The sequence below is a fragment of the Microcaecilia unicolor genome, chromosome 4, assembly GCF_901765095.1.
Source record: "Microcaecilia unicolor chromosome 4, aMicUni1.1, whole genome shotgun sequence".
Classification (NCBI taxonomy): Eukaryota; Metazoa; Chordata; class Amphibia; order Gymnophiona; family Siphonopidae; genus Microcaecilia; species Microcaecilia unicolor.
Genome location: NC_044034.1, coordinates 177,623,814 through 177,636,610, shown reverse-complemented (window position 1 = coordinate 177,636,610; position 12,797 = coordinate 177,623,814). Strand labels below are relative to the sequence as shown.

Sequence of the window (12,797 nt, the reverse complement as noted above, 5' to 3'; positions counted from 1 at the left end):
TAGTGACTGCAGACACTACGGCATCCACCACTGAAGGGCGTAAAAGATCCTTGTCTAAAACCAGAACAGAACCTGAACATGGATCTGGCAAGATGAAAGGCAGAATCCGGCACCTCCTACTGTGCCTGAATGATGGCCCTAATATCCTGATGCACTGGAAAAGTCTTACCTGGCCTACGAATACCTTTCTGGACTCCGCCACTGGAGTCTCCTGCTCCTCAAATCACAAGGTTGTGGAAACCTGATAAGCTCCTGCAGGTCATCTTTATGAAAAATTCTCATCACTAAGGGATCCTCCCCCGCAGGGAGAGGCTCCGCACCATCTTCCAGCTGACCCAGGTCCTCAGGAAAATGACCTTCTGGAAACACCTGTGTCTCCTCCAAGGATGGCATTTCCTGGTCCAAATCAGAAGAAAAATCCTCTTCTAAATCCCAAAACTGCCTGGGCCGCTTAGCAGCCACTGCTTGGCCCTCCTGAGACCTCTTCACTGGAGCATCTCCTGGAGCAGCTTTGTGCAATAAAAAAGCTTAGTACATTTGTAAAACAAAGTCAGGCGGGAAGCCACCTTCACCTGCTGAAGAAACAGGAGTCTGAGGCAGAGCCGGTAGCGAGGCTGGTAAAACAGGCAGGGATGCAGCATTTAGAGGGGAAGACAAAAGGGTGGCGTTTCCCGCCAAAATTGGCGCTGCCAGCGAGGCTGACCCGACCACACTTAAAACTGCCGAATCGGACCCCCCCCCCCCCCCCCCCCGCTAACGGCGCCAACATTTTTAAAGCCACTGCTCCCTGCTCAGACGAAGCATCTACTGCGGTGCAAAACTTACAAGCACTGCTCGAGCCGACTCCCTGCTGCTGACAAACTGAACCGCAGCGCAGCTTCTCTGCCATCGCGTCTGCCTAAGCCAACTGCGAACCAAAACAGGAGCCAGAAAAAACAGCAGCAAACGTCACAGAGAGAAAACAGAAGCTGTCTTGCTCGTTTAAAGAGAAAGTAAAGGGCAGAGAAGAAAACTCAAAGCTTGCCTTTTTGGGGGGTTTTTTTTTTCGTGGCTGCCTCTCCCTGCCTCAAAAGCTCTTCCCCTGAAGAGCTTGAGGAAACTGCCTTTTTGTGCTGTGATTTCCTCCTTTTTTTTTTACTCAAAGCACAGCTTAAAAGAATACCAGGGAGGACATGGGGGAGAGGGACCCGGCCATCCAAGTTTGACACCCCAGAGGCACTAAGAGACCCCCACAGGCCTGCCTCTAAATAACAGGCTATATATACAGTGGGGGAAATAAGTATTTGATCCCTTGCTGATTTTGTAAGTTTGCCCACTGACAAAGACATGAGCAGCCCATAATTGAAGGGTAGGTTATTGGTAACAGTGAGAGATAGCACATCACAAATTAAATCCGGAAAATCACATTGTGGAAAGTATATGAATTTATTTGCATTCTGCAGAGGGAAATAAGTATTTAATCCCTCTGGCAAACAAGACCTAATACTTGGTGGCAAAACCCTTGTTGGCAAGCACAGCGGTCAGACGTCTTCTGTAGTTGATGATGAGGTTTGCACACGTCAGGAGGAATTTTGGTCCACTCCTCTTTGCAGATCATCTCTAAATCATTAAGAGTTCTGGGCTGTCGCTTGGCAACTCGCATCTTCAGCTCCCTCCATAAGTTTTCAATGGGATTAAGGTCTGGTGACTGGCTAGGCCACTCCATGACCCTAATGTGCTTCTTCCTGAGCCACTCCTTTGTTGCCTTGGCTGTATGTTTTGGGTCATTGTCGTGCTGGAAGACCCAGCCACGACCCATTTTTAAGGCCCTGGCGGAGGGAAGGAGGTTGTCACTCAGAATTGTACGGTACATGGCCCCATCCATTCTCCCATTGATGCGGTGAAGTAGTCCTGTGCCCTTAGCAGAGAAACACCCCCAAAACATAACATTTCCACCTCCATGCTTGACAGTGGGGACGGTGTTCTTTGGTCATAGGCAGCATTTCTCTTCCTCCAAACACGGCGAGTTGAGTTCATGCCAAAGAGCTCAATTTTTGTCTCATCTGACCACAGCACCTTCTCCCAATCACTCTCGGCATCATCCAGGTGTTCACTGGCAAACTTCAGACGGGCCGTCACATGTGCCTTCCGGAGCAGGGGGACCTTGCGGGCACTGCAGGATTGCAATCCGTTATGTCGTAATGTGTTACCAATGGTTTTCGTGGTGACAGTGGTCCCAGCTGCCTTGAGATCATTGACAAGTTCCCCCCTTGTAGTTGTAGGCTGATTTCTAACCTTCCTCATGATCAAGGATACCCCACGAGGTGAGATTTTGCGTGGAGCCCCAGATCTTTGTCGATTGACAGTCATTTTGTACTTCTTCCATTTTCTTACTATGGCACCAACAGTCTTACTGATGGTTTTGTAGCCCATTCCAGCCTTGTGCAGGTGTATGATCTTGTCCCTGACATCCTTAGACAGCTCCTTGCTCTTGGCCATTTTGTAGAGGTTAGAGTCTGACTGATTCACTGAGTCTGTGGACAGGTGTCTTTCATACAGGTGACCATTGCCGACATCTGTCTGTCATGCAGGTAACGAGTTGATTTGGAGCATCTACCTGGTCTGTAGGGGCCAGATCTCTTACTGGTTGGTGGGGGATCAAATACTTATTTCCCTCTGCAGAATGCAAATAAATTCATATACTTTCCACAATGTGATTTTCCGGATTTAATTTGTGATGTGCTATCTCTCACTGTTACCAATAACCTACCCTTCAATTATGGGCTGCTCATGTCTTTGTCAGTGGGCAAACTTACAAAATCAGCAAGGGATCAAATACTTATTTCCCCCACTGTATATATATATATATATATATATATATATATATATATATATATATATATATACACACAGAAGAAATAAATTAAAACCAACTAAAAGGATTACAGCAAGAGATAGAAAAAAAATATAAAGAAAATAATAGAACATAAATATAATATAAAGAATGAGATTGAAGGGCTCACCACCTTCCACCTGCTGGAGACAGATTACGCGATCTTTCTCTTGTTGCCAAGGGCTCTTATTGGCTCTCTCTAGAGTCACAGTTTTTTTTCTCAGTCTCCACCTGCTGGAAGGCATGCACAACCCATCAGTCACATTCTGGGCCGGTCCGGAGGGACGCTAAGGAAGGGGGAGCTGGAGGTGAAGGCAATTTGAGGAGAGAGTTCAATGTGGCAAAGAGACGCCAAGGGTTTGAGCCAAGAGAGTTTGTCAACTGCATGTAGTAGTCCTGATTGGCAAGTGAAATAGCAGACTGGAAGGAGGTCAGCAAGAATTTCAAATGTATGAAGTCAGCATGGGCACGGGATTTCACCCAAAGGTGTTCAGCAGATCGGGCACAAGAACGTAGGTAGCGTATTCTAGAGGTCAGCCTAGGCTGAGGTTCAGTACGCCCTACAGAATGGGAGGAGCAAGAGTATCCAGAGAAGAAGAGAGAATAGTATTATAGGAAGAGAGAGCCTCATTGACAGACTTAGATAGCATAGCAGTTGACAAGGGGTTTGAAACACTGGAGGACAGAGTAGAAGAGTTAACTGCCCAGACAGTGCTGTGGCGGTCAGCGGGGATATTCAGTGTCACTATCTGAGCAGCAGTTAAGGCTATTAATTGCAATCAAAAACTTTTAATAGGGTGACTAATCATGATTAAAACTTTTGATCAAACAGCAGCCTTTATAGTAAGTTAACAAATATTATGTTAACATAAAAATTTAACATCTTTTGATACTTACTCACTAAGCTGTGGAAAATGTTTATATACCAGAAACATAATAAAAGCTGCAGACATGAAAATGGAGACTAAGATGAGGAGAGATATCCGTGCTGAGCCACCTTCTGAATGGGCCTTCCCTGAAAAAGAACAAAGTCAAAGGACTATGATCTCCAATGAAGCATCAGCAAGAGCCTGCAAAATAAATACCTCTCCTGAACTGCAGGTTAAACAAAAAAACAGTTTTCAAATCTCATCATGCTATGGCACTGAACATTAGGAATAAGTTTTGGTACTACTATGCAGATCCACATGAAAAACTTCAAACAGTGGATCAACTTGGGTTCAACTCAGGTCAGGCCTTCCACAGATTGGCAAGGGCCAGATGTTTCATAGAGACAAAACTCAAAGCCCCAGGGTAGGGTGGAGGGGGAGAAAAGGAAGTTGATCCTCATGCATTGGCAATATCTAGTAGACAAATTTAGAGCCCAAGATTGTATATTCCAGCCAAGCACTGTTGCTACAATGGGGCAAAGAGGGTGTATGTACATTGAGTGGGGAGGAGGGAGGGAATGCTTGTGAAGTTATGAAAGCAAGCTCATGGCATAGTAAACTAGGAATAACATTCAAAAGGAAAAATAAAATCAAGATACCAGCAAAGTAATATGAAGGGCGACTACTGCTCCTGCTGCTGCTCAAGTCTGACCTGGAACAGTAGTTAACGAGTCAGATTTTTAGGATATACCATGTGAATCTACACGCAATAGATTTGCATACAGAGAAAACACTACATACAGATTTCTCTCAAATATTAGGTATCCTGAAAGCCAGACTATTACGTACTTTAGGATACGTCTGAGAAACATTTTATCGTATCAATTACTGCAGCTGTGCAGTTGAACTGAAATGACTCTTGCATGCGCATTTCTAGGAATCCTAAGTTGCAAACAGCATAGCCTTCAAAATGGAAATTCCACCAAGCAGAACTTTATTTTTAAGAGGGTTTTATTTCTGAACCCAGTTCTCAGTGGGATCACATTTTTCTAATTAAGTTCAAGTATTCCAATAAGGCCTAAGGAAGCATGATATGGAAGGAATATAGAAAAGTATATTGTGGATGCCAACTTTAGACCTCCATTGGCATTATTGTTCACAAGCTTCAAACTTGTGCTAAAGTGAAACATAAATTATGCAACAATAATCAGTCAATGCCCCAGGCAATCACTTTACTAAAGAATAGTTTCAGAGTTCTTTTCATTTCAACAACTGGTCCCTACTATAGCAGTCCTACTACTACTACTACTACTACTATTTAGCATTTCTATAGCGCTACAAGGCATACGCAGCGCTGTACAAACATAGAAGAAAGACAGTCCCTGCTCAAAGAGCTTACAATCTAATAGACAAAAAATAAATAAAGTAAGCAAATCAAATCAATTAATGTGAACGGGAAGGAAGAGAGGAGGGGGTCCTGCAGTCTCTAACATTTAGGGCTCCTGAATTGGGAGCACACTGTTTTAATTTGCCTGCTTTATAGACCTCTTTCTGACTCTTTCCCACGGGGGACTAAAGGTACTTATTTCATATATCGGGTTCTGTATAGTTTCTCTAATCTCCATTGTCACCCAATCATAAGGGGGTGGCATTAGGAGCTGTAATTGAAAACTAATTCCCATAACTACTGCTTTCTGTCCAACACTGAGTGTCACTTGTATGTGATCTACCTTGTAGGCTAAATGTTAGGTAATGAGAAGATGGAATCAATACAAATAGAGACAGAGATAGGTTTAGATAGATAGTTACATTTTATTTCTTACCCAAAGACAAGTCTTCAAGTTGATACAAATACAGACATCAGACAGATTCTGGGTTAATCTGCACAGCGCCCTGCCGTCTGAGAGAAGCGTTGGGGAGGACTCCGAAACTAAAGCAAAATCTCCCCTCTTTTATACACAAACCTCTCCATAGAAGTACATGGTGAGATACCTTGCTCCTAATTTTTGAGATGATACTTTCCCATGCGTTCTTATCAGCATGTTTTGGGAACCAGTTGTTTTGTTTTTTCTCATCGTGCGGTTTGAGATAACAGTTTCACATCTCCCTGTTGCAATACTTTTCACACCATCTTATGAACTCTGTATCATCTTATACAAAAACTATAAGCCCCATTTTATTCATCTGATCCATCATTCTTTCATTACAGGTGCTGTATTTGATTTAAAAATTGTACCAATTTGTGGCAGGACTCATTGTTCAGACCTGCTTTTTGCAGATTCTCAAATATTAAATCATTTACTTGTTGTTTGGCCTACTCAGTACTTTTTCAGTTGTTTTAGGCTGCATAGCTTTGGCCATCACTATTCCAGTGGTAGCCTTAAAGCCAGGCCATATATTAACAACACTTATCTATAATCTGGGAAACATAGCAGATGATAGCAAATAAAGACCTGTATGGTCCATCCAGTCTGCCAGATAAGAAACTCATTGCACATGGTATGAAGTGATACATCATATGTATACCTGATCTTGACTTATCCTTGTCATTTTTAGGGCATAGACTGTAGAAGTCTGCCCAGCACTGTCCTTGTTCTAAAATTTCTGAAGTTGTCATCAAAGCCCCTGAATAGCTCCCCACTCCAGCCCATCCAAATTTATTCAGCCTCGATCAGGGTACAGACAGTAGAAGTTTGCCCAGCACCAGCTTTCCTACTTAATCTCTGATAAACTTCTTTGAATCAGATTCTTCTAATCAGGATTCCTTAGTGTTTGTCCCATGCATTTTTGAATTCCATTACCCTTTTCATCTCTACCATCTCCAGTGGGAGGGCATTCCAGGTATCTGGCACTCTGTCAGTGAAAAAAAATAGTTCCCGACATTATTCCTGAGTCAGCCCCCTTTCAACCTCAATTCACACCCTCTGGTTCTACCATCTTCCCATATCTGGAAAAGGCTTGCTTGTGGATCAATACCTTTCAAATATTTTAACATCTGTATCACATCAGCCCCGTTTCGCCTTTCCTCCAGGGTATGTGTGTTTAGGTCAGTAAGTCTCTCCATGTAAATCTTGCAATGTAAACCCCCTACCATTTTAGTTGTTTTTCTCTGAACCACTTCGTCTTTTTACATCCTTACCAAGGTAAGGCCTCCAAAACTGAAAACAATACTCCAAGTGGGGCCTCACCAACGACATCAACACCTCCTTTCTTCTGCTGGTTATACCCCTCTCTATGCAGCCTAGCATCCTTCTGACTGCGGCCACCGCCTTGTCGCATTGTTTCATCACAAGATCTTCAGACACCCCCACCCCAAAGTCCCTCTCCTGAGCAGAACTTACCAATCTCTCCCTCCTATCCGGTACATCTCTTTTGTATTTCTGCTCCTCTAGTGCATCACTCTGCACTCCTTGGCTTTAAATTTTAATTATACCAATAATATAAGCTCAGTATTTAATACTCTAAAATGATAATTAAAGTGATAAAATGTGCTCAGTTGTATTCTATTCTAACCACTGCATTCCCAGGGGAACGTGGTAGAATCAGAGGAACCACCATAGCACATTTAGGCGTTCCAATATTTTAATCCATGGTATGTACATACACATCTGCCTCCAATGGCAGCTAAATACACAGACTGTGCATACATGAAAACCTTCTCACCATAGTGAGCAGCACTCATTTGTGTCAATGCTTACAAGCAATCAAACTACCTACATTGAACTACACGCTCTGTATCTCGCCTAAATGTTGATGGTATAGTTAACACAGTAGAAAAACGTACCTGGCATTACCTGTTATACATAAGTACTTATTTGCCCAATGAATGTTTCACTGATTTGTAATTACCATGTTCATTGTGATGATCAATGACTGTTGCTGATTCCAGAATCCCCCTAGGTGTATCCACCCTGTGTTAGTGAGAAAGTTATTGCTGAACTCCAATGTTACTAACTGCTCCCAATCTCACGACATGATATCCCCTTGACACTGGCCGAGTTTTGCTAGTGCTTTCTAAAAAGGGAAACCTATGCATTAAATAGATTACTCTCAAACTTTCACTTTGTCAACTTTCTCATGAACACATAATATACTGATGTTTATAAGTGAAGTCTCCAAACTTCTTTCGGTCAGACGCCCTGGCAGGTGCCCAATGCCCCGCCCACACTAGACGAGTACGTCCTGTACCTCCTCTTTTTTCCTCCTTTTAAACCTAGCTGTAATTGTCGTGTCCTGTTCCCACCTCCTTTCACCTCACAACCACTCAATATCTCTATTTAATCCTTGAGGCTGAATGGTGTACCAGAAGATGAACTGTTGTTCTATTCGAGTTAATATATCCCCCCCCCCCCCCCCCCAAAAAAAAAAAAAATCCCATCCCTGTCCAAAACAACCTGTACCAACACTGTATATTGTAATTCCATTATTGTGTGTTTGTATTCCTTCCAATGCGCCGATAAAGCTGCTTCAGCTTTTTGATGTTACTATTATTTTCTCCTATGCGGATTTTGATTTTTCGCGTAGTATGACCAACATAGAACAATCCGCATGGGCACCATATGCTATACACCACCCCTGCGGAGTTGTAGTCGTGTCCTGCTCCTTAAATAAAAATACCAAGAAGTATAGGACATCCAAACTATCTCCCTCTACAGTGTATCGGCAATATGAACATTTACCACATCTGTAATGGCCGAGTGGGTGTAGATAGCAACACCCACAAATTCCTTCCCCTTCTATACGCGCATCTCAGGGGTTTGCATAACTGGGCATGTACTCATAATATATGCCAATACTTCTGTATAAGTGCACATATGCCCTGTGTCATTGGGGAGAAGGGTGTTTCCCATTCATGGGATTTAGAGTTCAGCAACCACTGACTATCCGCATAGAGTGCTCTCTTAAAAGCTTTTCTCACCACTTTGTTTGGATACCCTAATTGCTGAAATCTATGAGCCATTAGACTAGCATGTTTTTTAAATTGATCCATTGTTGAGCATAGCCACTTCAAACGTAAGAATTAGCCAGTGGGGATATTATCACGAAGATACCTAGGATGAAAACTTGAATAATGCAATAGCATATTAAGGTCCGTCTCCTTCCGGTACATTGTGGTAATGATGTCTTCCTGCTTCGAGCTGATAGCAACATCCAGAAAATTTATATGCATTTTGTCCCAGTGTGCAGCAAATTTGATATGATTATCTACCTGATTGATACATTTCACAAATTCCCTAAACCAGGGGTAGGCCTACCCCTGCCCTAAACTCATTTTCAGTTCCTCGCCATTTAACTAAAATATCGTCTATAAAGCATTTCCACAGAAAAATATTATGCATGAAATGACTACTGTAAACATATGTATCTTCAAAGCTTGTCATATAGAGGCACGCCGCAGAGGGGGCTACTGTGTTAGGTGTCCCCCACCTATTTAGAAATGTTAAGTAGTAGTAGTAGTACATCTGCCAAAGCTTTTATCTTACCTTCTTCCTTTAACAAATGCTCCTTTAACAAATGCTCTAGAGGTGTAATTCCATAAGTTTCCCAAATTAGAAAAGTTCCATTATCCTTGACCGGGGAGGGGGGGGGGGGGGGGGCATGGGGAGAAGATCGGAAACCTGTGAGGAAATCTTACAGTACCCTGTTAACTCTTGCTTAAGTTCCCTCAAGGGAACTTAGATATGTGGTGACCTGATTGAGAGATGTTTGTAACAAAAAAATACATATGCAGAGGGCTAAAATAAACTCTCTCAATATGCAATAGTAACATAGTAACATAGTAGATGACGGCAGAAAAAGACCTGCACGGTCCATCCAGTCTGCCCAAGAAGATAAATTCCTATGTGCTACTTTTTTATTTGTACTGTCCTCTTCAGGGCACAGACCGTATAAGTCTGGCCAGCCCTATCCCCAATTCCCAACCACCAACCCCGCCTCCCACCACCAGCTCTGGCACAGACTGTATAAGTCTGCCCAGCACTATCCCCGCCGCCCAACCACCAGCCCCGGCACAGACCGTATAAGTCTGCCCAGCACTAGTCCCGCCTCCCAACCACCAGCCCCGGCACAGACCGTATAAGTCTGCCCAGCACTAGCCCCGCCTCCTAACCACCAGCTCTGCCACCCATTCTAGGCTAAGCTCCTGAGGATCCCTTCCTTCTGCACAGGATTCCTTTATGTTTATCCCACGCATGTTTGAATTCCACGGGAGACATATGTGTTAGGATGGGAGAGTCTGATAGGTACGGACGGGGAGAGGGATCTTGGGGTGATAGTATCTGAGGTTCTGAAGGCAACGAAACAGTGTGACAAGGCGGTGGCCATAGTGAGAAGGTTGCTAGGCGGTATAGAGAAAGATGTGACCAGCAGAAGAGGTTTTAATGCCCCTGTATAAGTCGTTGGTGAGGCCCCACCTGGAGTATTGTGTTCAGTTTTGGAGGCCGTACCTTGCTAAGGATGTAAAAAAAATTGAAGTGGTGCAAAGAAAAGCTACAAAAATGGTATGGGATTTGCGTTACAAGACGTATGAGGAGAGACTTGCTGACCTGAACATGTATACCCTGGAGGAAAGGAGAAACAGGGGTGATATGATACAGACGTTCAAATATTTGAAAGGTATTAATCCGCAAACGAACCTTTTCCGTAGATGGGAAGGGAATAGAACTAGAGGACATGATATGAGATTGAAGGTGGCCAGACTCAAGAAAAATGTCAGAAAGTATTTTTTCACGGAGAGAGTGGTATGCATGCACCTTAATGGAGCGACTTTTGTATTCTGTGACCCGGAAATGGCAATCGCCATTACAGCAAATGTAAGCCACAATGAGCCTGCGAATTGGTGGGAAAATGTGGGAAACAAATGCTAATAATAATAGACACTTGGAATGCCCTCCCACGGTAGATGGTGGAGATGAAAACGGTAGCGGAATTCAAGCATGCGTGGGATAAACAAAAGAATCTTGTTCAGAAGGAATGGATTCTCAGAAGCTTAGCCAAGATTCGGAGGCGGGGCTAGTGCTGGGCAGGACTTCTACGGTCTGCGCCCTGAAAATGGCAGGTACAAATCAAGGTAAGGTATACACAAGAAGTAGCACATATGAGTTTATCTTGTTGGGCAGACTAGATGGACCGTGCAAGTCTTCTTCTGTCGTCATCTACTATGTTACTGCCCCACAATATAGGGGGCATACTTCATCAATTATCCTTCTTTAACTCAGTGATCTGTTTGGAAGGGTGAGATGGGCTTTAGTATTTGAGGTGTTAATGCATGGAATATCTAGTGAGAACAGCTTCCAGGGCCAGGTCAAGTACTGTTACCCTGCACTCTCCCCCAATTGCATTGCTTCCGATGCCCCCTTCGAATGGGTTTGGCATCTCTCCCTCCCTTGGGCCATCATCTCCACCTCCCCCACCGCCAATCTCTCGCCCTCCATCATGTGGATGAAAGAGCCGAGGGCGCGGTGTCAGAAGAGGGGAGGGAAAAAAAGACTTAACCTGGTTAGGTCAAAGACTGGGTATTTTGGTGCCTTTAATCCCCGGCGCCTAGGGCCACGCTCTCACCTGGTCCAATGGTTAAGCCGGCCTGATAGTTTTCCATGAAACTGGTAAGTACATCACTGATGTAACAATATTCTACTGCTGTAATAGAGCGCAGTCACGAAAATTCTTAGGCCCCCAATCATCTGTTCCCTTATACCTCACGACACCTGTACCTTTCAGGAAGTCTCGCTCTTCTTGCTCCCGTTTCTCGCACTGTAGCCGGCTGCCTACAGTGTCACACTCCCCCATTAACCTTTCATTTGCCATATCTGGAGCAGTTACTGCTGTTTCCGCCCACTAACAAGAAGGACGAAAGCTTCTCCTTTTTCCCAACGAACGTCTCTTCTGCAATGGCGGTTCAAACCTTCTTCCTTGTTGTAACTGAAAAAAATCGCCGGCTCTCTGACTCAGTCACAAGTTGTAACCGCCTCCCGACCTTTGCCCCCAGAGGGTGCGCGAGGTAGCGGACCCGGATATCTCAGAGTTCCACTCGTCGACGCTCCTTCCGATCGAATCTTTTCTCCATGGCTTTTCCTGGAAATCTACTTCGGCAACTCCCCCCCTCACCCCGCCCCCTTTTTTGGCGCATGCGCACGAAAAGAACTTGCTCAAGTCTAGGAAAATGATCTAGAAGTTAGAAGACCTGTCCGGAGGTGCCCAGTTGGTCATATATTATAATTAATTTGTATCTGTTAGCTTTTTAACTTTTTATTCTGTGCTTTGTAGATGACGGCAGAAAAAGACCTGCACGGTCCATCCAGTCTGCCCAAGAAATGTGCCACTTTTTTGTGTATACCTTACCTTGATTTGTACCTGTCTTTTTCAGGGCATAGACCATACAAGTCTGCCCAGCACTATCCCCGCCTCCCAACCACCAGCCCCGCCTCCCACTCTGTTATCCAATCTCTGCTAAGCTCCTGAGGATACATTCCTTCTGAACAGGATTCCTTTATGTTTATCCTACGCATGTTTGAATTCCGTTACCGTTTTCATCTCCACCACCTCCCGCGGGAGGGCATTCCAAGCATCCATCACTCTCTCCGTGAAAAAATACTTCCTGACATTTTTCTTGAGTTTGCCCCCCTTCAATCTCATTTCATGTCCTCTCGTTCTACCGCCTTCATATCTCCGGAAAAGGTTCGTTTGCGGATTAATACCTTTCAAATATTTGAACGTCTGTATCATATCATAATGCATTAATGGCATTAACAACGTCCTGTCTCCGTTTCCCAAGATGCCGATGTATTAACAGTTGGTTTTATTTATTTATTTCCCACATTTTCCCACCTCTTTGCAGGCTCAATGTGGCTTACAATATATCATGAATAGTGGAAGTAGATTAGAAAATAGACATTTAGTATTCCAGAAAAGATCTTGGGTAACATAGTAGAAATATAAACAAGCAAATAATATAAAACAGTTCTGAATATCTGTGGAGGGGATTCATGCATTTACATTGGTTGGTCTTTGTTGTATTCCTTATTAAAGAGATGGGTCTTCAAGAATTTACGGAAGTT

The 12,797-nt window shown here is 43.8% G+C and overlaps 1 protein-coding gene across 1 annotated transcript in view; it reads right to left on the bottom strand.

Annotated features, from left to right (window-relative positions):
- The window catches only part of TMEM41B (transmembrane protein 41B), a 93,299-nt gene extending 81,541 nt beyond the window's left edge, over window positions 1-11,758 (bottom strand). The window contains exons 1-2 of the mRNA XM_030199497.1: window positions 11,454-11,758; window positions 3,770-3,887 (exon numbers count right to left, since the gene is read on the bottom strand). Of these exons, the coding sequence (XP_030055357.1) occupies window positions 3,770-3,887; window positions 11,454-11,547 (212 nt within the window). The 5' untranslated portion in view covers window positions 11,548-11,758. The remainder of the gene's footprint in view (window positions 1-3,769; window positions 3,888-11,453) is intronic.
- Between the last annotated feature and the right edge of the window lie 1,039 nt (window positions 11,759-12,797).